The 23,646-nt window shown below is 36.0% G+C and overlaps 1 protein-coding gene across 1 annotated transcript in view; it reads left to right on the forward strand.

The window, feature by feature from the left end:
* The window catches only part of RNF2 (ring finger protein 2), a 58,614-nt gene extending 51,990 nt beyond the window's left edge, over positions 1-6,624 (forward strand). The window contains exons 5-7 of the mRNA XM_047754282.1: positions 4,719-4,991; positions 5,982-6,153; positions 6,432-6,624. Coding sequence (XP_047610238.1) covers positions 4,719-4,991; positions 5,982-6,153; positions 6,432-6,533 — 547 coding nt within the window. The 3' untranslated portion in view covers positions 6,534-6,624. The remainder of the gene's footprint in view (positions 1-4,718; positions 4,992-5,981; positions 6,154-6,431) is intronic.
* The last annotated feature ends 17,022 nt before the right edge of the window (positions 6,625-23,646 follow it).

Below are 23,646 nucleotides of genomic sequence, written 5' to 3' on the forward strand. Positions count from 1 at the left end.
AATATGTCCCTTCTGAACTTTGATTTCTTACCCCTACCTCTCTTCATTCTTGTTCATTGCAGGTGATGACAACTCCACTTGCTTTAGCTAGAAACTTTGGAGTTGCCTTTAGCCTCTCGCTTTTTTCTCAGTCTGTATTCCAATCTGTGAGTAAATATATTTCTAGCTTTTTCTTAATATATCCGGCTTTGTCTAGGCCACCACCATCTTTCGTTTGAAGTATTGAAATAGCCTCCTGATTGGACTTTCTACTTTCTGTGCTTACCCCCACATAGTAAGTTCTCAGCATAGCAGGCAGTGATAAGTTGGAAGTCAGATCATGGAGCTCCTTTGCTCTGAAGCCTTTAGTAGTTTCTGTTCACACTCAGGGTAAAAGACCTTAATGATAGCTTCCGTGACCCTGCATAATCTGAATACTTTCTTCACCCCTGTTCTCATTTCTGCTCTGACATTTCCTAATATATTTAGGCCTCAGGGAGAGTCAGCATCTTCCAAAAGTAGGAGATACGAATAAAGCGTTATCCCAGTCTAGTGGCTCTCACCTTGGCTGAACATCAAAATCATTTGGAAAGCTTTTAAATCCTAGGGCCTCAGAGGTATCACTCCAGACTAAGTAGATCAGATTAGGGTCTAAGCATTGGTATTTGAAAGGTTCCAGAAGTGGTTCTGAAGTGCATCTTTAACCACTGGCTTAAAGGTTAAAAGATGTGCTCTCTTCCAATTATATTAAGCTGATCTACAACTCTGTTTAGCAAAGTTAAATTAAATATTAAATGTTGAATACATTTATTTTAGGAGAGTTATGCATTCCTAAGAGTTGGAGTGATTTGAATAGTTTTTCAATTTAGCCTTTTACCAGGAGAAGGAATCTCCTTTGTAAAAGCCTCTATAGATAGACCTTTGATTTTACTCGAACATTTCTAGTGGCTGGATTACATGATAGAAGCCTCTTTCATTGGTAACAACTTCATTATAGCTTTCCTTGCTGTTTTTCAGACTTAGCAAGCTTGTTTGTGGCTCAGGACCTTCATAGTTACTGTTCTCTTTTTCAGGAGCTGTCTTCTTCCAGGGAATCTACATGAAACACTCTCTGTCTTAAAGTGTTTTTTTGAGTTCCCATCTTCCACCCCAGGACTCCATACTTTTCTTACCCTTTCTGCCTCATTGTGGTCTGTATCATTCTTTGAACAAGTATGTGTTGTTCGCTGCATTAAAAATAATAAGAGCCCTAAGAGGCCCTGGTAGTGACTGTTTCAGTATTAATTGCTTCTTATAACACTAGTACCTAAAACCATGTTTGGCTTCAAGTAGCTGCTCAGTAAATATTTTATATGCATAGATTTTCTTTTAAAGTTTTTTCATTGTATTGAATTAAAATTAGTCTCTTGTATAGCACAGGACATTTTGTTTTGTCATAATTCTTACTGGATTCTTCACTTATTTCAGAATTTACTTCTATTACTAGTCTTCAACTAATTTCATATAAACATACATTCTTATATTCTCCTCTAAAGGCTAAATGTTTACATTTCTAACTTCTTATATTGCTCAAGTTGTTGGTGTATAATTTCTTGAAATGCTACCTCTAAAACGGTAGGTAGTCAAGTTCCCGCGGTGGCGTTGTGGGATTGGTGGTGTCTCCGAAGTTCTGGGACGCAGTTTCCATCCCCAACCCTGCACAGTGGCTTCAGGACCCAGTGTTGGCATAGCTTCGGCATATGTCATAACTGCAGCTCAGATCTGATCCCTGACCTGGAAACTCCATATGCTGCAGGGTGACCAGAAAAGAAAAAAAAAAGTAGGTAGTATTATGGATATGATTTAAAAAACAGAGTAGACTTTTGATCTCCGCCTGAACTTTATTCTGTGAATGCTGCCTGAAATTAATCTATCTAGCTCTGTTTTTTGGAAAGAAGTGTGGAATAAAAAGAAATACATTAGCCAAGTAGCCCTGTCGAGCTTTTCGTTACTTTGGTCTGTTCATACACAGTTTAAAATTGTGGTAAAAAACACATAACATAAAACGTAACCATCTTGAAGTATACGCCTCAGTATCATAAGTACATTCATATAGTTGTACAACCAGTTTCCAATGCTCTTTTCATCTTTAAAAACTATACTCGTTAAGCAACAGTTCACTTCTTCCTCTCAGGTCCTGGTAACCATCCCTCTATTTTGTATTTCCATGAATTTGACTCCTTTACTACTTCACATAAGGGGACTCATGCAGTATTTGTCTTTCTGTGATTGGTCTTGTGAGAGACTTAATGTCTTCAAAGTTCATTCATGTGTAGCACCTGCAGAATTTCATTCCTTTTGAAAACTGAGTAATAGTGAATATTGAATCATAGTTTTGTCTTTTAACATATTAATCATTTCCTCTTAGTTTTGAAATGGTCTCTAGATTTCAATAAGTGGTAATTTTTTTTTGGGGGGGGGCATTTAACAAAAGTTCTTGAGCATCTTTCCTAAGCAAGGATGTGCACTCTTACACTTCTATTCAACATAGTCTTGGAAGTCCTAGCCATAGCAGTCAGACTAAAGAAAGGAGGGAAGGAAGAAGGAAAGAAAGGGTAGCTAGTTTGGAAAGAAGATGTAAAATTGTCATTATATGTAGATGACATAATACTCTGTATAGAAAACCCTAAAGACTCCACACAAAAACTGTTGAAACTAATAAGTGAATTTAGCAAGGTAGCAGGATGCAAGATTAATATACAGAAATCCGTTGCATTTTTTACACTTGAAATATCAGAGAAAGTAAAAAAACTATCTCATTTAAAATTACATCAAAAGGAAGTTTCTATCGTGGCTCAGTGGAAACAATCTGACTAGCATCCATGAGGATGTAGGTTCGATCCTTGGCCTCGCTCAGTGGGTTAAGGATCTGTCGTTGCTGGGAGCTGTGGTATGGGTTGCAGACCGTGGCTCAGATCCTGCGTTGCTGTGGCTGTGGCATGGACCAGCAGCTGTACTTCTGATTAGACCCCCAGCCTAAGAGCCTCCATATGCCGTGGGTACTGCTCTAAAAAGACAAAAAAGATAAAATAGTGTCAAAAAAGCCCAGCAACCCTAGGAATAAATCTAATCAAGAAATGAAAGACCAGCATGCAGAGAAGTATAAAATACTGACAAAGGAAATAAGAAATGATTCAAAGAAATGGAAAGATATCCCATGGCCTTAAATTGGAAGAATTAATATTGTTAAAATGGCCAAAGGTCCCTATCAAATTACCCATGACATTTTCACAGAACTAGAACAAATAATCCTAAAATTTATATGGAACCACAGAAGACCCAGAATTGCCAAAGCAGTTCCTGAGGAAAAAGAACAAAGGTGGAGGCATAATCCTCCCAAACTTTCAGACAATACTGCAGAGCTGTAGTAACCAAAATAGCATGGTATTGGCCCAGAAACAGACATAAAGATCAATGAAGCAGAAGAGAGAGCCCAGAAATTAACCCATACACCTGTGGTCAACTAATGTTTGACAACGGAGGCAAAGACTCTACAGTAGAGGAAGAGTTTCTTCAGCACGTGGTGTTGGGGAAGGTGGACAGCCTCCTGTAAATCAGTGAAGTTAGAACACTCCCTCACAGGGCATAAGGAAATAAACTCAGAATGGCTTAAAGACTTACGTAGAAGACATGACACCTTCAAACTCTAAGAGCGGATATAGGCAAAACATTCTCTGACAAATTGTAGCAATATTTTCTTAGAATCCTAAGGCAAAAGGAAGAAGAGCAGAAATAAACAAATGAAATCTAATCAAGCTTACATGTACAGCAAAGGAAATATTAAAACGACAAGACAATGTGTGGACTGAGAAAATATTTGCAAACTGTGCGACTGACACAAGGGTTTACTATCAAAAATACATAAATAGCTCTAGACTCCATATTTAGATACCATGTCACTTTCCACATTGGAATAATTTTGCATTGTGTAGGCAGGCTTTGGGTGAAGGGAGGGAGTGCTTAATTATCATTCCTCTCAAATCTTACTTCCTTAATTCTTAGTATCCTTAAGAATTTTTGTTGGAGTGGATAAGCAATGAGATCCTGCTGTATAGCATAGGGAACTATATCCAGTCACTTGTGATGGAACATTATGGAGGATAATGTGAGAAAAAGAATATATGTATATATGTATGACTGGGTCAGTTTGCTGTACAGTAGAAATTGACAGAACAGTGTAAATCAACTATAATGGAAAAAATAAAAATCATAAAAAAATAAAATGCCAGTAATCAAATTAAAAACATAGTTAAAAATTTATTTATAACCCTGAAACTAGTAAGTCAATTATACCTCTGTTTTAAAAATTTTAAAAAAGAATTTCTAATTAAAGATAATTAAAAATTATCTTCTCTCAGAATTTTAAAATTTCTCTCTGAATTATGTCCTTCTCAGGATTTAAAATCTCATAACAAAATTATCAAAATATATAAAGATTTGCCAATACTTCTTATAATCAATAAAGAAAAATTTTAAGTGAATGTAAACATTTGTTTGATTTATGCAAATGTGTGTGTGTGTGGCATTCTCTAGACCTTTCAGGGACATGTGGGAAATGCTGGTTATTAAACTTGGAGCAAATTCAGTACTCAAGATTTTTATAGAATTTAGTAACTTTAGTAAACATACTTCAAAATTGATATATTGAAAAGGCCTAAATGTCAACTTTGTGCAACCTGTTTTTATTTTCCCTTAACTAGATTGCAGCGAGGCAAGAAACAGCAGATTGAAAATGGTAGTGGAGCAGAAGATAATGGTGACAGTTCTCACTGTAGTAATGCATCCACGCATAGCAATCAGGAAGCAGGACCTAGCAACAAACGGACCAAAACATCTGATGATTCTGGGCTTGAGCTTGATAATAACAATGCAGCAGTGGCAATTGATCCAGTCATGGATGGTGCTAGTGAAATTGAGTTAGTATTCAGGCCTCATCCCACACTCATGGAGAAAGATGACAGTGCACAGACAAGGTAAGTGTGTGGGTTAGTCTCACATTATCTGCATTTATAATGTTTACCTTTAGAGTTGAAAGGCAATTTTTCATCAGAGTTAAGGGGGATATTTGTCATCCCCTTGATTGCCAGGACTCATTTGGATATTCTGGCTGCCTAGATTGTTGTTTTCGTCTTTCCTCATATGCTCCCCACCCACAGTTGCATATCTGAAAGCAATGACACTTCTAGATAGAGGAGGAAAAAGGACCATTTAAATTTCTTAACAGTGATGCGGGGGTACTAATAGGCTCTAAAATTCCTCCTGGCCAGGATGGCTGCTTTACCATTGTATGTCTCCAGACAGCACACTATCTGCCACTGAGTGCAGACAAGCATCAGATATTTGTTGAGTGAGTGAGTGAATGGTATACCATGCTAAAAGAAAATCTTAAGGAGTTCTTGTCATGGCTCAGCAGAAATGAATCTGACTAGCATCCTTGAGCATACATATTTGATCCCTGGCCTCACTCGGTGGGTTAAGGATCTGGCGTTGTTGTGGCTGTGGCGTAGGCCGGCAGCTGTAGCTCTTGATTCGATCCCTAGCCTGGGAACCTCCATATGCAGCAGGTTAAAAACCTGAAGTTAATTCCTGGACAGTAAGAAATTTGTTCATATTCTTAGTATTCTCTTGCTGCTGTAGACCCAAAACTCTCTCCACTGGGGTTGAGGAGTATGTTCTTTTTTTCCTTTCAGTACAGTGTGTGTTTCTATTAGATTTTTTGGTCATGTTTTATGGACAGAAAGGTTGGTAGAGCTTTCATGGCCTGGTAAACAGGGAGCTTATACTTTGTCCTCTGTACCTTTCAATTAATTTTTAGATACTAGAGAAATAAATTTTTGATGTTACTTTGTCAATAATTGAGAGACAGGTACATTTACATAGCTTTTTAGAAATGTATTTTATAATTTTTTAGTACATTTGATTACTAATCTAGAAATTTATGTTTTAATGATTTATTTTTCCAGATACATAAAGACTTCAGGTAATGCCACTGTTGATCATTTATCCAAGTATCTGGCTGTGAGGTTAGCTTTAGAAGAACTTCGGAGCAAAGGAGAATCAAACCAGATGAATCTTGATACAGCCAGTGAGAAGCAGTATACCATTTACATAGCAACAGCCAGTGGCCAGTTCACTGTAAGTATTTCCAATAATAGGCTATTAAACCTGGGAGCACATTGGCTGTCTGAGAGTGGCAAGTGGTTGGGTGGGGCCTAATGAAATGGGACAGACCCTGAAAGAGAAATTGCAGCAGCTAGTTACTGAAATATCCTTTGTTTTTTAATGAGTATTGTAAGTGAAAAGTTTATCTTAAGATTTTTTTAAGATAGACTTTTACGTTTGTTCCTTCTCACTGTTTTGTGCTTTGAGCAGTTTTCATAATTCTTTCTTTCTTTTTTTTTGTTTTGTTTTAGGTGTTAAATGGCTCTTTTTCTTTGGAATTGGTCAGTGAGAAATACTGGAAAGTGAACAAACCCATGGAACTTTATTACGCACCCACAAAGGAGCACAAATGAGCTTTTACTAACACCAGTTCTGAGAATGAACTTTTTTATAGCCTATTTCTTTAATATTAAAGATGTTCCATCATTACTTTTATGGACAGAACATTGGCTTTTGTTCAGTTTTGTTCAGTTTTCTTTCTGAGCCAGACTCGTTTACACTATTAGAATCTTTCCCCCTTAATTTAAGATTTCCTTTTTGGAAGGGACTGCAGTTATTCATTACATTTTCTTTCCTTTTTAAAATACATCTTAGTTCTATGTTTTCACAAAATGTGGTTCCATTTGGAGCACTTTGGAGCTTTTGACCCAGGAATTTTTCATAGATCTGTATTCTTAAGTGAAGATTCATTCAGTTGGCCATCCTTTTCCCTTAAAAGTTTTTTAGGCCTACAGAATGTTAAATTATATGTATTTTGACTTTTTTCCTGGAGTCTTGTATATTTATAGTTTTCTATATAAGCTGTAGTATCTTCAAGAAGACCAAGGCTCAAATTTACTGTGCTTAAAAAACAATTCTCATAGGATTATTATTTCATGGTATTTTCTTCCATAGTATCTCATTATTTTTAAAAGTTCTTTATGAACTTAGTGTCCATTGTCAGGAAATTTTTTTTTTTCTTCCTTTTTTCCCTCTAATTTCACAATTTCTGATTCTGGGAAAGAGAACCAGACACAATCTCAAGTTCTGTGAGAACTTGGTCCATTCACAGATTTCACTGAAGAAAGAAAAATTAAATTGGTCCTATGTAGTCTTCAAGTGTATATTTAAAAAAGTCTCTCTTTTTTTTTATTAGTTCTGCTCTCACTTCAGTTCCTTTATTATGTGTGTTTTTTCTTATTAAAATACCAGAGACATGGAGTTATTTTGCACTTTAGCCTTGATGAAAAGTACAAGATATGTTCAAAGCTTTCCTAATTCTTTTCTTATTGGTAGCCACATAAGTTTCAAAAATAACATGGCACATAGAACTAACAATGGGGAAAAATTTGTTTCTGTTTGAAAAGTGTGTTTAGCATTTTGGGTTGCCATATCAGTTTATAAATTTGGTGCTCTGCTAATTACACTTTATCTAGAGAAGCAAGTTAATGGAGTTTGAACCCTCCGCCTTGATGTGTAGTGGAGGATAATTCTGTAGAAGAATGTCAGCCACTATATGGTGAAGTCATTCTACTCTTCTTAATTTAGTTTTATATTAAAGGACAGTGTTTGGTGTTTGGAGCCAGAGGCTTTATGATTACAGGTCTGAAATAAGGTTGACTTGTGTGTTATTTTTCATCTCTGTCCTGTTTCCAGGTATGTTTCCAAGTTTATATCTTCCCAGTATTTACAAAAACATGTTTGCATTGAGAAATCAGTCATAGAGAGTTTTTACCCAGGGGAGAGTCATCCTCCAGTACCATTGTAATTAAAGCCCATCTAGTTATTGTAAATATTTACCTGTCATTTTTGACAGGTTGGGGCCAGCTTCATGTTTTAAATCTTTACCCCAGTGTGAAAACTTAAAAGGTTTATTCACTTTTTTACCATTTTATTGAAAATAATTCAAATCTGTTTTTAAAGTTTTTTTGGTAACCTGTGCCATGAAATTTGAAAACCATCAAAAACTCAAGGGAAATTTTGTATTCAGTTCCTTTTCTGGTTTAATGTTAAGTTGTATAGATTATTAATGCATGTCCACTGAATATAACCCTGGTTTTGCGATATAACTGATTAGATTTTATTGGTGACATTAGATTAGTGGTTGCATTAAATAACTAAATTCCTGTTGTGATTATTAATTGAAATTTGTCTTTAAGCAAAAAGTTATTTGTAAATACAAGCTTTGTGCTTAGAGAATGTATGTGTTTTTATCAGTATAGGAGGATGTAAATTCTTTGCATCATTAGTGAATTTATTGAATGTGTAATCATTTGCAAAATATAATTATAGGTATTTGGTAGAGCATTGAAGGTGTAGTGTTATGTGTGTGTGCATGTGTGTGTGTGTGTGTGTGTGTGTGTTTTGGGGATGGGTACTGTTTACTGTTACTACCAGCCAAGGTTTCATAACGTGTTATCTAAGTAACTTCTATAACTCCTATCTCAATGAGGAACAAAAAGCTCGCTAAATAAGGTCTTTACATTGTAATGTAAAAATTAATTATGGTTAAAAAAAATGTAACCTGATTTACCATTTTAACCATACAATTCAGTGACATTCAGTACATTCATAGTGTTGCATAACCATCACCATTATCTATTTCCAGAACTTTTCATCATCCTAATTAGAAACTGTATCTATTAAATGCTAATTCCCTATTCCCACCCCCAACTTCAGCCCCTGGTAAACTCTGTGTTCTACTTTTTGTCTTTGAATTTGACTATTTAGGCACCTTATGTATGTGGAATCATGCAGTATTTGTCCTTTGTGTCTTATTTCTTCTAGCATAATGGTTTCAATATTCATCCGTGTTGTAGCATGTATCAGAATTTTATTCCTTTTTATGGCTTAATAATATTCCACTGTATGTATATACCACATTTTGTTTATCCATTTGTCTGTTGATGGGCACTTTTTGCTATTGTGAATAACTCTGCTATAACTATTTTTGTACAAGTATCTGGATACTTGCTATATATACTGGTATATAACCAGGAGTGAAGTTGCTGGATCCTATGGTAATTCTATGTTTAGTTTTTTGAGGAACTTCAAACAGTTTTTCCACAGTGGCTGCACCTTTTTGCAGCCCCACCAGCAAGGTAGAAGGATTCCAATTTCTCCATATCCCTCACTAACTTTTGTTACTTTTATTTTTGTTTTTAATAGCTGTCCTAATGGGTAAAGTGTTATTTCATTGTGGTTTTGATTTGCATTTCCTTAATGGCTTGTGATGCTAAGCATCATTTCATGTACTCATTAGCCATTTATATATCTTCTGTGGTGAAATGTCTATTCAAGTCTTCTGCCCATTTTTAATTGAGCTATTTTGTGTGTGTGTGTGTGTGTGTGTGTGTGTTGTAGGAGTTTTTTTTAATGTATTCTAGATATTAATCTGTTATCAGATAGATGATTTCCAAATATTTTCTCCCATCCGTGGGTTGCCTTTTCACTTTGAATAGTGTCTCTGATGTACAAAAGTTTTTAAGTCCAGTTTTTGTTTTTGTTGCCTCTGCTTTTGGTGTCATATCCAAGAAGGCATTGCCAAATCCAGTATCATGAAGACTTTCCTCTGAGAATTTAGATCTTTGATCCATTTTTAGTTTCATATATGATGAAAGGTAAGGATTCAGCTTTGTTTGCATTTGGATATGCAGTTTCCCCAGCACCTTTTGTTGAAAAGACTGCTTTCTCCTTAATTGACCGTATGTCACAGTTTATTTCTAGGTTTATATTCAGTTGGTGTGAATAGCTGTTCTTTTGCCAATACCACTCTGTTTTAATTACTGTAGTTTTGTAACTAGTTTTATGTTATTATTTTAAATCTTCTGAAAACTGAGGAAGGCAATATTTCACTTGTACATGTGAGCAAATTGAGCCTTGGGATTCTGACTTGGACAGCTAAACAGGAAATAATTGAAATGCCAGTTGAGAAAAGGTATGTCTTAAAATTCCCTCACATTTCTACCTAGAGTTATTTGCTTTTCTCAGTCTTAGAAACATAATCATTAGAGAGAAATAGCAATTAGTGTTCTGTGGTTGTAACTATAAAAGTTACTTCCTTGAGAACTTTCTGAGTTAATGGCCTCTGAAAAGCTGATCTTCCATAAAAGCAATGAGAATACTAAAAGTTGTCAAAATCAACTTTGTCAGAAGACTAAAATTATCTAAAGCCTTTCAACAGTCTAAAAAAGCATTTATTCAATTGAAAGTATAACAGTACAGTTTGTAGCATTTTAAATTGCCTATCCCCGTTTCTCTAGTTCCAGGTTAGCCCTGAAAATGAATAGCCTTCCACCTGTGGTAGCTATGAAAACCAGTAGCCAAGTAGCCACTGGAGGGGGCTTGACATTTCATTTCCCAAAAAGCCCACTCCAGAGAAATGTCGTGTTTGTCCTGTCTGATACTTAACTGAGAAGGTCTGTTTTCAGAGCTTATCTTTATTTGACCCAACTCCACTCACTTGTTGCATACAGCTCCATTCTTTATGCTGTTTGTGAAAAGCAGCTGTAATTGTTCACCAGAGAAGCTGCCTGAGGTGGTGATAACAATTGGGGCTAAGAGGATACTGGCCAGAAAACAAAAGGAAAAGCTGAGGAATGACATGTCTATAAAGGGCTTTGAAAAGCTCCAACATATTCCTGGGACTCCAGAATATGCAAGGCTGTATGCATCCTCAAGAAGAACGAAGAAGGCCCTAATTTCACCTCTGACAGAACTTGAGGCTCTGTGAGTAAAAAGTGAAGGCTAAGGCACAGTTGTAAACTGCACGTTGGAGTGTTGAAGACATATCCCAACACAGTCCTAGAGCACTTCTTCAAGGCTGGGAGAGTTAATGTTTGAAGGCGTTTAAGGAAATTTCTGTCCAATCATTAACTGACCTCTAAGCTAAGAAAGCAGAATACGGTGGTCACACAACAAAGAATGAGGACTTTATAAAATTTGTCCAAAGTCAGTAAACAAATAAACACAACAGACTTGGAGGAGGTGAAGGTATTCTTTTGTTCAGAGTTGCCATGTTATATTATTTTAAACATCTAGTTCTCAACAAAAATTTACAAAGAAACAAACTGAGGAAACCCAGATGTTGGACTTATTAAGCAAAAACTATAAGTTAGCTTTTAAAATATGTCCAAAAGAAAAGAGATCATATCTTAAAAGCTAAATTTGTAGTTCCCATTGTGGCTCAGTGGGTTATCCATGAGTGTGCAGGTTCAATCCCTGGCTTCACTCAGTAGGTTAAGGAGCTGGTGTGGCTGTGGCATAGGCCTGTAGCTGCAGCTTCAACTCCTACCCTGGAAGCTTCCATATGCTGCAGGTGCTGCCCAAAAAAGGAAAAAAAAAAAAACCAAAAAAACAACCAAAAAACTAAATGTGAGAAGAGTCTTTCACAAATAGAGAATAAGAAATTAAAAATCAAATGAAAATCCTGGATTTGAAAAACACAACTAATGAAATAAATTCAATAGAGGGCCTCAAAGGCAGATTTGAACAGGTAGAAATATAGAGGCTAACTGAAAGTATCCTATTAGAAAAAAAAAAAAAGGAGTGGCGGGTGGGAGGGAAGCTACAGAGATTTGTGAGACACTGTCACGTGTACTAACATACATAATAGGGGTCCCAGAAGGGGAGGAGAGAAAAGGGGCACAAAGTGTATTTGAAGAAATAATTGCCCCAAACTTGATGAATCTGCACATTTCAGGAGCATAATAAATGCTAAATAAGACAGACTTCTGGAAGCAGCAAAAGAAATGTGTTCACATTCAAGGGATCTTTAAGAAGATGACCAACTGGCTTCTCATGAGAAGTCATGGAGGCCAAGAGGGTAGTGAATGATGTAAAAAGCAATGATAGAAAAAGTCACCTTAGAATTCTGTGTGCAGCAAAATTACTTCTTAATGAAAGAAATTAAGACATTCCCACATAAAACAGACCAAATTTGTCACTAGCAGAACTGCCTTACCAAAAATATTAAAGAATCATCCTTCAGACGAAAGCAAAAGGACATCTAAGTTGAATCCACACAAATAAGTGTCATTGGTAAAGTTAACTATATAAAAGTGTATTTGTATTAGCTTGGGCAGTTGTAACAAAATACAGTGGACTGGGTGGCTTAAACAACATACGTTTATTCCTCATTCTGGAGGTTGGGCAGGTCAAGGTCAGGGTGTGAGTAGATTTAATTCCTGGTGAGGGCTCTCTTCTGGGCTTGTAGATAACTGCTTTACCACTTTCCCCATGTGGTAGAGCTCTGCTTGCTTTCTCTTAAAAAGACACTAATGCCATCATTGGGGCCTCACCCCCATGATCTCATCTTAATCTAACTCCCATAGACCCAAACTCCTGATACCATCATGCATAAGGGGTTAGGGCTTCAATATAATAGGAGCTGTGTTCATTCTATAATAGTGCTGTGATTATAACTTCTGATTTAAAAGAAAACCATATGAAGTAATAAATATGAAACTGTTGGATGGCATATAATGCATATAGACGTAATTTCTGTGGCAGTGGCATAAAACATCTAGGAGGGAATGGAGTTACTTGGAGCAAAAGTTTTTTAGACTATTGAAGCTAAATTGGTATTAATCTGAATTAGATTATTTTAAATTCATATGTTGTCATCCCTAGCACAACCACTAAGAAAATAAATCCAAAATCACAGCAAAAGAAATTAAAATGGGGAATTCCCTGGTGGCCTATTGGTTAAGGATCCAATGATGTCCCTTCTGTGGCTCAGGGTGATTGGTGGCACAAGTTTGATCCTTGCTTGGGAACTTCTGCATGTTCAGGCCTAGCCAAAAAATTTACATTAAAAAAAATGGCATAGAACAAATTAACATTTAACACAAAAGAAGTTGTGATTGAGGAATAGAGAAATAAGACATGACAGTGAAAACAAGCAAACTGGCAGATAACCATGAATTACATTGAATATGAATATATTAAACACTCCAATAAAAGGTAGTTATTGGCAAACTGGATTAAGAGTATGCAACTATATGCTGCCCATGGGAGACATAATTTAGTTTCCTTTTGGTTGAAAGTAAAGGAGGGGAAAACATCAACAGTAGCCAAAAGAGAACCATAGCTATAGTAGTTACAGACAAGATAGACCTTATGTCAAAAGTCGTTAGTAGTGACTTCCTTTATAATGATAAAAGAGCCAATCTTCAGGAAAAAGTAACATTTGAAAACATGTATCCACCAAACCCTAAAATACATTCCCAGATGAGGCAAAAACTGGCATAACTGAAGGGAGAAACATAATTTGACAGCAATAGTTGAAGTCAGCACACTGTTTTCATAGTGGACTCTAACTGGGTAGAAGATCAAGGAAGTGGACTTGAACAACACTGTAAATCCACTAGACCTAATAATGACAATAGAAAACCTTACCCAACAGCAGCAGGATATATGTTCTCAAATGAACATGAAATATTCTCTAGGGTGGGCAATAAAGTATACAATAAACAAGCCTCAGTAAGTTTTAAAAACAAAAGCATACAGTTTGCAGACTGGCTACAGTGTAATGAAGTTAGAAATCAGTAGCAGAAGGAAATTTGAGTCACAGATATGTGGAAATTAAACAATACCCCTTAAAAATAAGTCAAAAATAGAAAATCAGAAAGTAAATTAGGGGCAAAGTTCCCTTTGTGAATCCGACTAGGATTCATGAGGATGCGGGTTCGATCCCTGGCCTTGCCCAGTGGGTTATGGATCTTGCGTTGCCATGACCTGTGGTGTAGGTTGCAGATGTGACTCAGACCCCACGTTGCTGTGGCTGTGGTGTAGATCAGCAGCTGTAGCTCTGATTTGACCCCTAGCCTGGGAACCTCCATATGCTGTGGGTTTAGCCTTTTAAAAAATAGAAAAAAAAAAAGTAAATTGGGGGAGTCCCATTGTGGCTCGGCACTAATGACTAGTATCCATGAGGATTCTAGTTCTATCCCTGTGCTTGTTCAATGGGTCAGGGATCTGGCATTGCTGTGAGCAGTGGTGTAGGTTGCAGACACAGCTAGGATCCTGTGTTGCTGTGGCTGTGTTGTTGGCCAGCAGCAGTAGCTCCAATTTGATCCCTAGCCTAGGAACTTACAAGTGCTGCAGGTGTGGCCCTAAAAAACAAAAATAAATAGATAAATTGGAAAACATTTTAAAGTGAATGAAAAGGCACAACTGGAACCTGTGGGATGAAGATACAAGGCTTAGAACATTCCATGCCAACGTTGCACAATATATATACATTATTCTCAAGTGCACATGGAACATTTTCCAGGATAGATCACATCTTGGGCCACATATCAAGGCTTGGTAGATTTTTAGAAATTGAAATTTTATCAAGCATTTTATCTATCTGATCACAATGCTGAGACTAGAAATCAACTACAAGGAAAAAAAAAGTGCGAAGTTGTGGACACTAAGTAAATACATTATTAACCAGTGGATCACTGAAGAAATCAGAATAAATCAAAAGATGCATAGAGATAAATGACAATGAAGATACAACAATCCACTTGTAAATGGGAAATAGCAAAAGCAGATTTGAGAGGGAAGTTTATAGCAATACAATGTTTTTTTTTTGTTTTGTTTTGTTTTCTGTCTTTTTTGCCTTTTCTTGGGCTGCTCCCGCGGCATATGGAGGTTCCCAGGCTAGGGGTCTAATCGGAGCCATAGCCACCAGGCTATGCCAGAGCCACAGCAACTTGGGATCCGAGCCGCGTCTGCCACCTACACCACAGCTCACGGCAATGCCGGATTCTTAACCCACTGAGCAATGCAGGGATCGAACCGGCAACCTCATGGTTCCTGGTCAGATTCGTTAACCACTACGCCACAACAGGAACTCCTATAGCAATACAATCTTGTCTCAGGAAACAAGAAAAACCTCAACCTAAACTTATACCTAAAGCAACTAGAAAAGAACAGACAAAGCTCAAAATTAGTAGAAGGAAAGAAATCCTTCCAGTAGAAATAAAGAGACAAAGCAATAGAAGATCAGTGAGACCAAATGTTGGTTCTTCAGAAAGATAAAAAAAATTGATAAAACTTTAGCCAGACTCATGAAGAAAAAAAGGGAGAGGGCTCAAATCAATAAAATTAGAAATAAAAAATTTACAACTAACAGAAATACAAAGGATCACAAGATACTACTATAAGCAACTATATGCCAATAAAATGTACAACCTTAAATAAATGGACAGACTTTTTTCAAGGGTACAACCTACCAAGACTGAACCGGGAAGAAACAAAATATGAATAGACCAATCACAATTACTGAAATTCAAACTGTGATTTAAAAACTTATGTAGTTCATGTTGTGGCTCAGCAGGTTACAAACCAGACAGCTATCCATGCGGATGCTGGTTAGATCCCAGGGATTGTTCAGTGGGTTAAGGATCCCGGCATTGTTGTGAGTTGTGGTGTAGGTTTCAGATGCAGCTTGATTTGACCCCTAGCCTGGGAACATCCTTATGCCACAGGTGTGGCCCTAAAATGCAAACAAAACAAAACCTTTCAAAAAACAAAAGTCCAGGACCTGTTGGCTTCAAAGGTAAGTTTGTCAAACATTCAGAAAAGAGTTAACCTTATCCTTCTGAAACTCTTCCCAAAAAACTGCAGAGGAAGGAACACTCCCAACCTCATTCTATATGAGGCCAACATCACCCTGATACCAACACCAGACAAAGGTGCCCCCCAAAAGGAAAATTATAGGCCATTATCACTGAAGAACATAGATGTAAAAATCCTCAACAAAATACTAGCAAACAGAATCCAACTATATATTAAAAGGTTCACATACCATGATATGAGATTTATACCAGAGATTCAAGGATTCCTCAATATCCACAAATCAATCAGTGTGATACACCACATCAACAATCTAAAGAATGAAAACAATATGATCATCTCAACAGATGCAGGAAAAGCTTTTGACAAAATTCAACACCTGTTTATGATTAAACAAAACAAAACAAAACAAAAAACCTCTCCAGAAAGTGGGCATAGACAGAACCTACCTCAACATTATAAAAGCCATATATAATAACCCCGCAGCTAACATCATTCTTAATGGTGAAAAACTGAAAGCATCTCTGCTAAGATCAGGAACAAGACAAGGATGTCCACTCTCACCAATGCTATTCAACATAGTTTTGGAAGTCCTAGCAACAGCAGTCAGAGAAGAAAAAGCAATAAGAGTAATCCATATTCAAAAAGAAAAAACTATCTACTGTTGTAGATGACCTAATACTATACCTAGAAAATCCTAAAGACACTCACTACCAGAAAACTGTTAGAGCCCATCAATGAATTTGGTAAATTTGCAGAATACAAAATTAGTACACAGAAGTCTATTACATTTTATATACTAACAATGAAAGATCAGAAAGAAATGAGGGAAACAATCCCATTTACCTTAACATCAAAAAGAATAGAGTACCTAAGAATAAACCTACCTAAGGAGACAAAACACCTATACTCTGAAAACTATAAGATGCTGATGAAAGAAAGCAAAGACACGAACAAAGCTATACCACGCTCTTGGATTGGAAGAGTCAAAATTGTCAAAATGACTATACTACCCAAGGCAATCCATCAATCATGATCAAATTACCAATGACATTCTTCACAGAACTAGAACAAAATATTTTAAAAATTGTATGGAAACACAAAAGATGCCAATTAGCCAAGGCAAATTGAAAAAAATGGAATGGGATTCCTGACTTCAGACTATACTACAATCCTATAGTCTTCAAAACAGTATGGTATTGGCACAAAACCAGAAACATAGATCATGCAAAAACGTTCAGTGGAGGAAAGACAGTCTCTTCAAAAAGTAGTGCTGGGAAAACTGGACAGCTATATGTAAACTAATGAAATCATACACAAAAATAAAATAGATTAAAGACCTAAATGTAAGACCAGATATTGTATCTTAGAGGAAAAGATAGGCAGAACACGCTTTGCTATAAATCACAGCAGTATCTTGTTTGATCCACCTTCTAGAATAATAACAAAGACAAAAATAAACCACTGGGGCCTAATTAATATCAAAAGCTTTTACACAGCAAAGGAAACCTTTGAAAAAAATGAAAACCCACAGAATAGTAGGAAAATCATTGCAAACAGTGCAATTTACAAGGGCCTAATCTCCAAAATATACAAACAACTCATACAACTCAACTGAAAAAAAAAATAACCCTATTGAAAAATGGGCAAAAAACCTAAACAGACATTTCTTCAAGGAAGACATACGATGGCCAATAGGCACATAAAAAATGATCAACATCACTAATTATCAGAGAAATGCCAATTAAAACAACATGGTACCACCTCACTCCAGTCTACAAATTACAAATGTGGAGAGTGTGGAGAAAAAGCAACTCTCCTACACTGTTGGTGGGAATGTAAACTGGCACAACAACTACGGAAAACAGTATGGAGATTCCTCAGGAAACTAAATATAAAACTACCATATAATCCAGCAATTCCACTCCTGGGCATCTGTCTGGACACAACTATAATTCAAAACGATACATGAACCTCCCTGTCCATTGCAGCACTATTCACAATAGCTAAAACATGGAAAACACCTCAATGTCCATCAACAGATGAATGGATTAAAATGATGTACATATATACAATGGAACACTACTCAGCTATATAAAAAAAGATGAAATAATGCCATTTGTGGGAATACTGATGCTACTAGAGATTCTCATAACTCAGAAAGAGAATGGCAACTACTCTATGAATCCATGTGAATACTTGTATGTGGAATCTAAAATATGGCACAAATGAACCTATCTGCAAAATAGAAACAGACCCACAGGCATATAGAACAACTTACGGTTGCCAAGAGGGGGTGGGACGGAGGGAGTGGGATGGACTGGGAGTTTGGGGTTAGTAGATGTAAACTATTACATTTAGAATGGATAAGCAATGAGATCCTATTGTATAGCACAGGGAACTGTATCCAATCTCTTGGGATAGAACATTATGGAAAATAGTATGAGGAAAATCATGTATATATATGTTTGACTAGGTCACTTTGCTGTACAGCAGAAATTGGTACAACATTGTAAATCAAGTCTAAAAAAGACTGATGAAAGATGAAAAAATAAAGATAATACAGGCTGCAGAAAACATAAAAAGTCTCAGGAACTTTTACATTCATAAATTAAAACATCTAACAAGAAATATGCAAGAATAAAATAATTTGGAAACAAAAAATACAATAGGAGTGCTGTTTCAAGCCAACAGATGTATTGACATGTAAGTCAGACACCTCTTTTATAAAGTAGTAAAAAGGTGGAAAATAGAGAAAATTTATCTAGAAGGCCCAAAATTTAACTATAAGAAGTTTTAGGAAGATAAGAGAAGTTAAATGGAGAGGAAATTCTTGAAATAACATAATGAAATGATTCAGAAACGAAGAAGCTGGGTTTCCAAATTGAAAGGACTCAGAATGCCTAGCTTGCACATGCACATACACACAAAATAATAAAAAAGATGCACACCAAGCACAGGAACATGGGATAAAATTATTCTAAGAGATCAAGAAAGGAGAAAACACATGCACATGTTCAAAAATTTAGTAGAAAACAAACATAGTACCAGATAATCTCAAAAATAGTATAAGAAAATTATATCCTCATCTTCTGTAGTATTTATTATATATGGATGTAATAGGTGATGCCTAAAATTGATTGAATTGAAAATTCAAAACTGAAAATAGGATTATTGTTATATTATTTAGAAATAAGGAGTGGATACTTGGCTCACTCCTTCCACCTCTGAAAATTAATTCAACTTGTGAAATAATGTATATGTGCTACTTTGGTAAAAATCAACCAAAAAAAGTTGAAAATAAGGAGTTCCCGTTGTGGCTTGGCATGTTAGTGTCCATGAGAATGCAGGTTGCATCCCTGGTCTTGCTCAGTGGGTTAAGGATTTGGTGTGCTGCCAGTTGCAGCACAGATCACAGATTCAGCTGGGATCCATTCTTGCTATGGCTGTGGTGTAGGCCAGCAGCTGCAGCTGCTATTGGACCCCTAGCCTGGGAGCTTCCATATGCCACAGGTGTGGATGTAAAAGAAAATGTATTAATAAATACACTGCATACTGGTCTTATTTCTGTACCTGAATCTGGTGTAACCATGGCCAAGTGTCTTAGTTCCTTAACCCAATTAGCAGTGTCTTCTCTAAGATGAAAGTGGTGGTGGTCTTCATGGTCCTATCTCTAAAACATGAACTTTTATTTTTGAAAGTATGGAATAAAATCTTTACAGGATTGGGCATACATTTAATAGATTCTTATCAAATGTATGGAGATTTTTGAGTTGTAACAGATTACTGAGAGATCTGGAATGTAATGATTTTTTTTTTTAACCTCTTATCTTCAAAGAGTTTTCATTTCCAGTGATTTTGCTATCAATCAAAAACCAAGTCCTGGGAAAATCTTGGCCGTAGAAAATGGGAATGAAACAGAAAGAATAATGCTTTCTGCATATACATAGATTATTGAGTACAAAGTATAATAAATGATTCGGGGTTTCAGATATGGAAGATGCCAGTGGTTAACTATTACAATTTTGTGATAATTCTATTCCAGAATTTTCTGTGGAACTGTCTTTAGTCAAAAGTTTAGAATTAAAATTTTCAGGAGTTCCCATCATGGTGCACGGGTAACAAATCTGACTAGGAACCATGAGGTTGCGGGTTCGATCCCTGGCCTTGCTCAGTGGGTTAAGGATCTGGCGTTGCCATGAGCTGTGGTGCAGGTTGCAGATGTGGCTCAGATCCCATGTTGCTGTGGCTCTGGCCTAGGCTGGTGGCTACAGCTCCAATTAGACCCCTAGCCTGGGAACCTGCATATGCCATGGGTGGGGCTCTAGAAAAGAAAAAAAAAAAGATTCTGGGTTTGTGGTAACATAGAGTTTTTGTCTTTGTCTGACTTATTTAACTTACCATAATACTCTCTTGGTCCATCCACATTGCTGCAAATAGAATTTCATTTTTTTTCTGACTGAGTAATATTTTCTATGTGTTCCATTTATTTTTTTGCCTTTATTTCTTTAAGAGACAGATGAAGAAATATATGTTGCCACAATTAATGTCAGTGTTCTTCCTATGTTCTCTTCTGGAAGTTTTATGGTTTCTAGTTTTTAATCCATTTTGAATTTATGTTTATGGTGTGAGGATGCTCTAATATTCTTTTACATGTAGCTGTCCAGTTTTCCCAGCACCGTTTATTGAAGAAACTGTCTCTCTTTTATTGTATACTTATGTTTCTTTTGTTTTAAATTAATTGACCATGAATGTATGGGTTTATTTATGGGCTCTCTATTCTGTTCCCCTAATTTGTGTCTGGGTTTTTTTTGTTTTTGTTTTTGCTGGTACCATGCTGTTTTCATTACTGTAACTTTGTAGTATAGTTTGAAGTCAGGAAGTATTTCTGTGTATTAATCTCATATCCTGCAACTTTACTGAATTCATTTATTCTGATGGTATTTTGGTGGAGACTTTCTGGTTTTCTATATTTGGTATCATGTCATCTGCAAATAGTGACAGTTTCACTTTCCTTCCAATTTGGATGTCTTTCATTTCATTTTCTTGTATTGTTGCTGTGGCTAGAACATCAAATACTATGTTAAATAGAAGTAATAGTGGGCATCCTTGGCTTGTTCCTGATTTAGAGGAAAAGCTTTTAGCTTTTTACTAGCAAGATGTTTACTATGGGTTTGTCATAAATAATCTTTATTATGTTGAGATGTATATACCTTTATTACAATTTTGATTTTTTGTCAAGAATGGATGTTTAATTTTATTGAATAATTTTTTTCTAAATTTATTGAGGAAGTCATGATTTTTATCCTTTTTGTTAACAATGGATTTGTGAATACTGAAACAGCCTTGCATCTCTGGAATAAATCCCACTTGATCATGGCATATGATTCTTTTTATATATTGTTGAATTTGGTTTGCTAATATTTTGTTGAGGATTTTGGCATCTTTATGCATCAGAGTTATGGAATTCCCTGATGCTGCAATGGGTTAAGGATCTGGCATTGTCACTGCTGTGGCTCAGGTCACTACTGTGGTGTGGGTTTGATCCCTGGCCTAGGAACTTCTGCATGCTGTGGGCATGCGCCCCTCACCCCCAGAAAAGTTATTGCTTTTAATTTGTTGTTGTTGTTGTGTCTTTGGTTTAGGTTTCAGGGTCATGGTGCCCTCATAGAATTTATTTAGCAATGTTTTGTCATGTTCAATTCTTTTGGAAGAATTTAAGATAGGTATTAATTCTTTATATGTTTGGAAGAGTCTCCTGTGAAGCTGTCTGGTCCTGGACTTTTGTTTTCTGGGTTTTTTTTTTTTTTTTTTTTTCCTCCACCCTGCAGCATATGGAGCTTGTAGGCCAGGGATCATCCTACACCCACTGTGCCAGGCTGGGGATCGAACCTGCATCCTGGCACTTCAGAGACACTGCTAATCAAATTGCACCACAGTGGAAATGCTCTTGGGAGTAAACTAGATTCAGTTTCATTACTAATGATTGGTCTATTCAGATCATGTTTCTTCCTTGTTCAGTCTTGGAAGATTGTAGTTTTTTAGAAATTCGTCTAATTTTTATAGGTTGTCCAGTTTATTGGCATGTAACTGTTCAAAATATTCTCTTAAGATTTTTTAGACCTCTGTGGTATTTGTTATTTTTCCAGTTTTATTTCTTATTTTACTTGGGTCCTCTTTCTTTTCTTCTTGATGCCTGGCTAAAGGTTTATCAGTTTTATTTACCTTTTCAAAAAACCAGGTCTTGATTTAATTGATCTTTTCTATTGATTTTTGGTCTCCATTTTATTTATTTTCTAATATTTATTATTTCCTTCCTTCTGCTGACTTGGGCTTTGTTCTTTTTCTAACTCCTTTAGGTAGAAGTTTAGGTTGTTTGATTTTTCTTGCTTCTTGAGGTATGCCTGTATTGCTTTAAACTTCCACTTTATAACTGCTTTTGTGGTATCCATAGCGTTTTGTCTCAAGGCATTTTTTTATTTCCTCGACCCCCCCCCCCCCCATTTAAAAGTAGCATAGTGTATAGTTTCCATGTGTTCATGCTTTTCGCATTTTTCTTCCTATATTTGACTTGTAGTTTCATACTGTTGTGGCTGGGGAAAATGTTTGACATAATTTCTAGTGTCTTAAATTTGTTAAGACTTGTTTTGTGACCTAGCATGTGATCTATTCTAGAGAATGTTTCATGTGCACTTGAAGAGAATGTGTATTCTGCTGTTTGGGGATGGAATATGCTGCAGATACCTATTAAGTTTAACTGGTCTGTTATATCACTTAAGACCACTGTTGCCTTATTTTCTGTCTGTAAGTGGGGTATTAAATTCCCTTACCAATATTATATTATTGCCAAATTTTCTCTTTTTGACTATTTGCTTTAGATATCTGTATTGAGAGCATGTATGTTAATGAGTGATATGAGTGTATGTTAATGAGTGATATTATCCTCTTTTTGTATTGTCTCTTTATCAATACATAATGCCCTTCTGTTATAGCCTTTGTTTTAAATTCTATTTTATCTGAGTATTGTTACCACCACTTTCTTGCCATTTCTGTTTGCATGAAATATCTTTTTTTCATCCTCTCACTTTCCACTTGTGAGTATTTAGTTCTAAAGTGAGTCACTAGTAGAGAGCCGAAAGTCTTTTTAGTTTTTAATCCAGTCACCTTGTTTTGTTTGGAGCACTTAGTCTGTTGACATTTAAAGTAATAATTGCTAGGTATTTACTTAATTGCCATTTTATTACTTGTTTTCTGGTTGTTTTTATAGTCCTTCCCTGTTCTGTTCTTTTTAAATTTTCTCTGTGGTATGATGATTTTCTTTAGTGGTATGTTTCTGATTTTTTCTCTCATTTTTATGTAATTATTGTAAGTTTTTGATCTGTGGTTACTATGGGGTTTGTATTTATTCATTTTAAACACATTCTGAAAAAATAAATACATGTTCTGAAAAAAATCATTTTTTACTCCTTTCCTTTACACTTTGTATTTCTGATATTATATTTTACACCTCATGCTTATCCCTTTAATGATTGTAATTATATTGATTTTACTTTTTTTTTGTCTTTTAATCTTGGTATTAGCTTATTTAAGTGGTTGATCCTCAGCTTTTACTGTATTCTTCCCTTTACCAGTGAGATTTTCCTTTCCTATAGATACTTCATTCTGTTATTTCTTGTCCATTTAGAGAAGACCCTGTAACATTTCTTTTAGGGTTGGTTTAGTATTGATGACTTCTTTTAGTTTTTGCTTGTCTTAGAAGTTCTTTATCTCTTTTCTGATTCTAAATGATAATCTTGCTGGGTAGGGCATCCTGGGTTGCGAGTTTCTCCTTTCATCACTTAAATCATGCCACTCCATCTGTCCTGCAAAGTTTCTGAAGGAAAATCAGCTGCTAGCCTATGGGGATTCCCTTGTACATGC

This window comes from Phacochoerus africanus, chromosome 11 (assembly GCF_016906955.1).
Source record: "Phacochoerus africanus isolate WHEZ1 chromosome 11, ROS_Pafr_v1, whole genome shotgun sequence".
Classification (NCBI taxonomy): domain Eukaryota; kingdom Metazoa; phylum Chordata; class Mammalia; order Artiodactyla; family Suidae; genus Phacochoerus; species Phacochoerus africanus.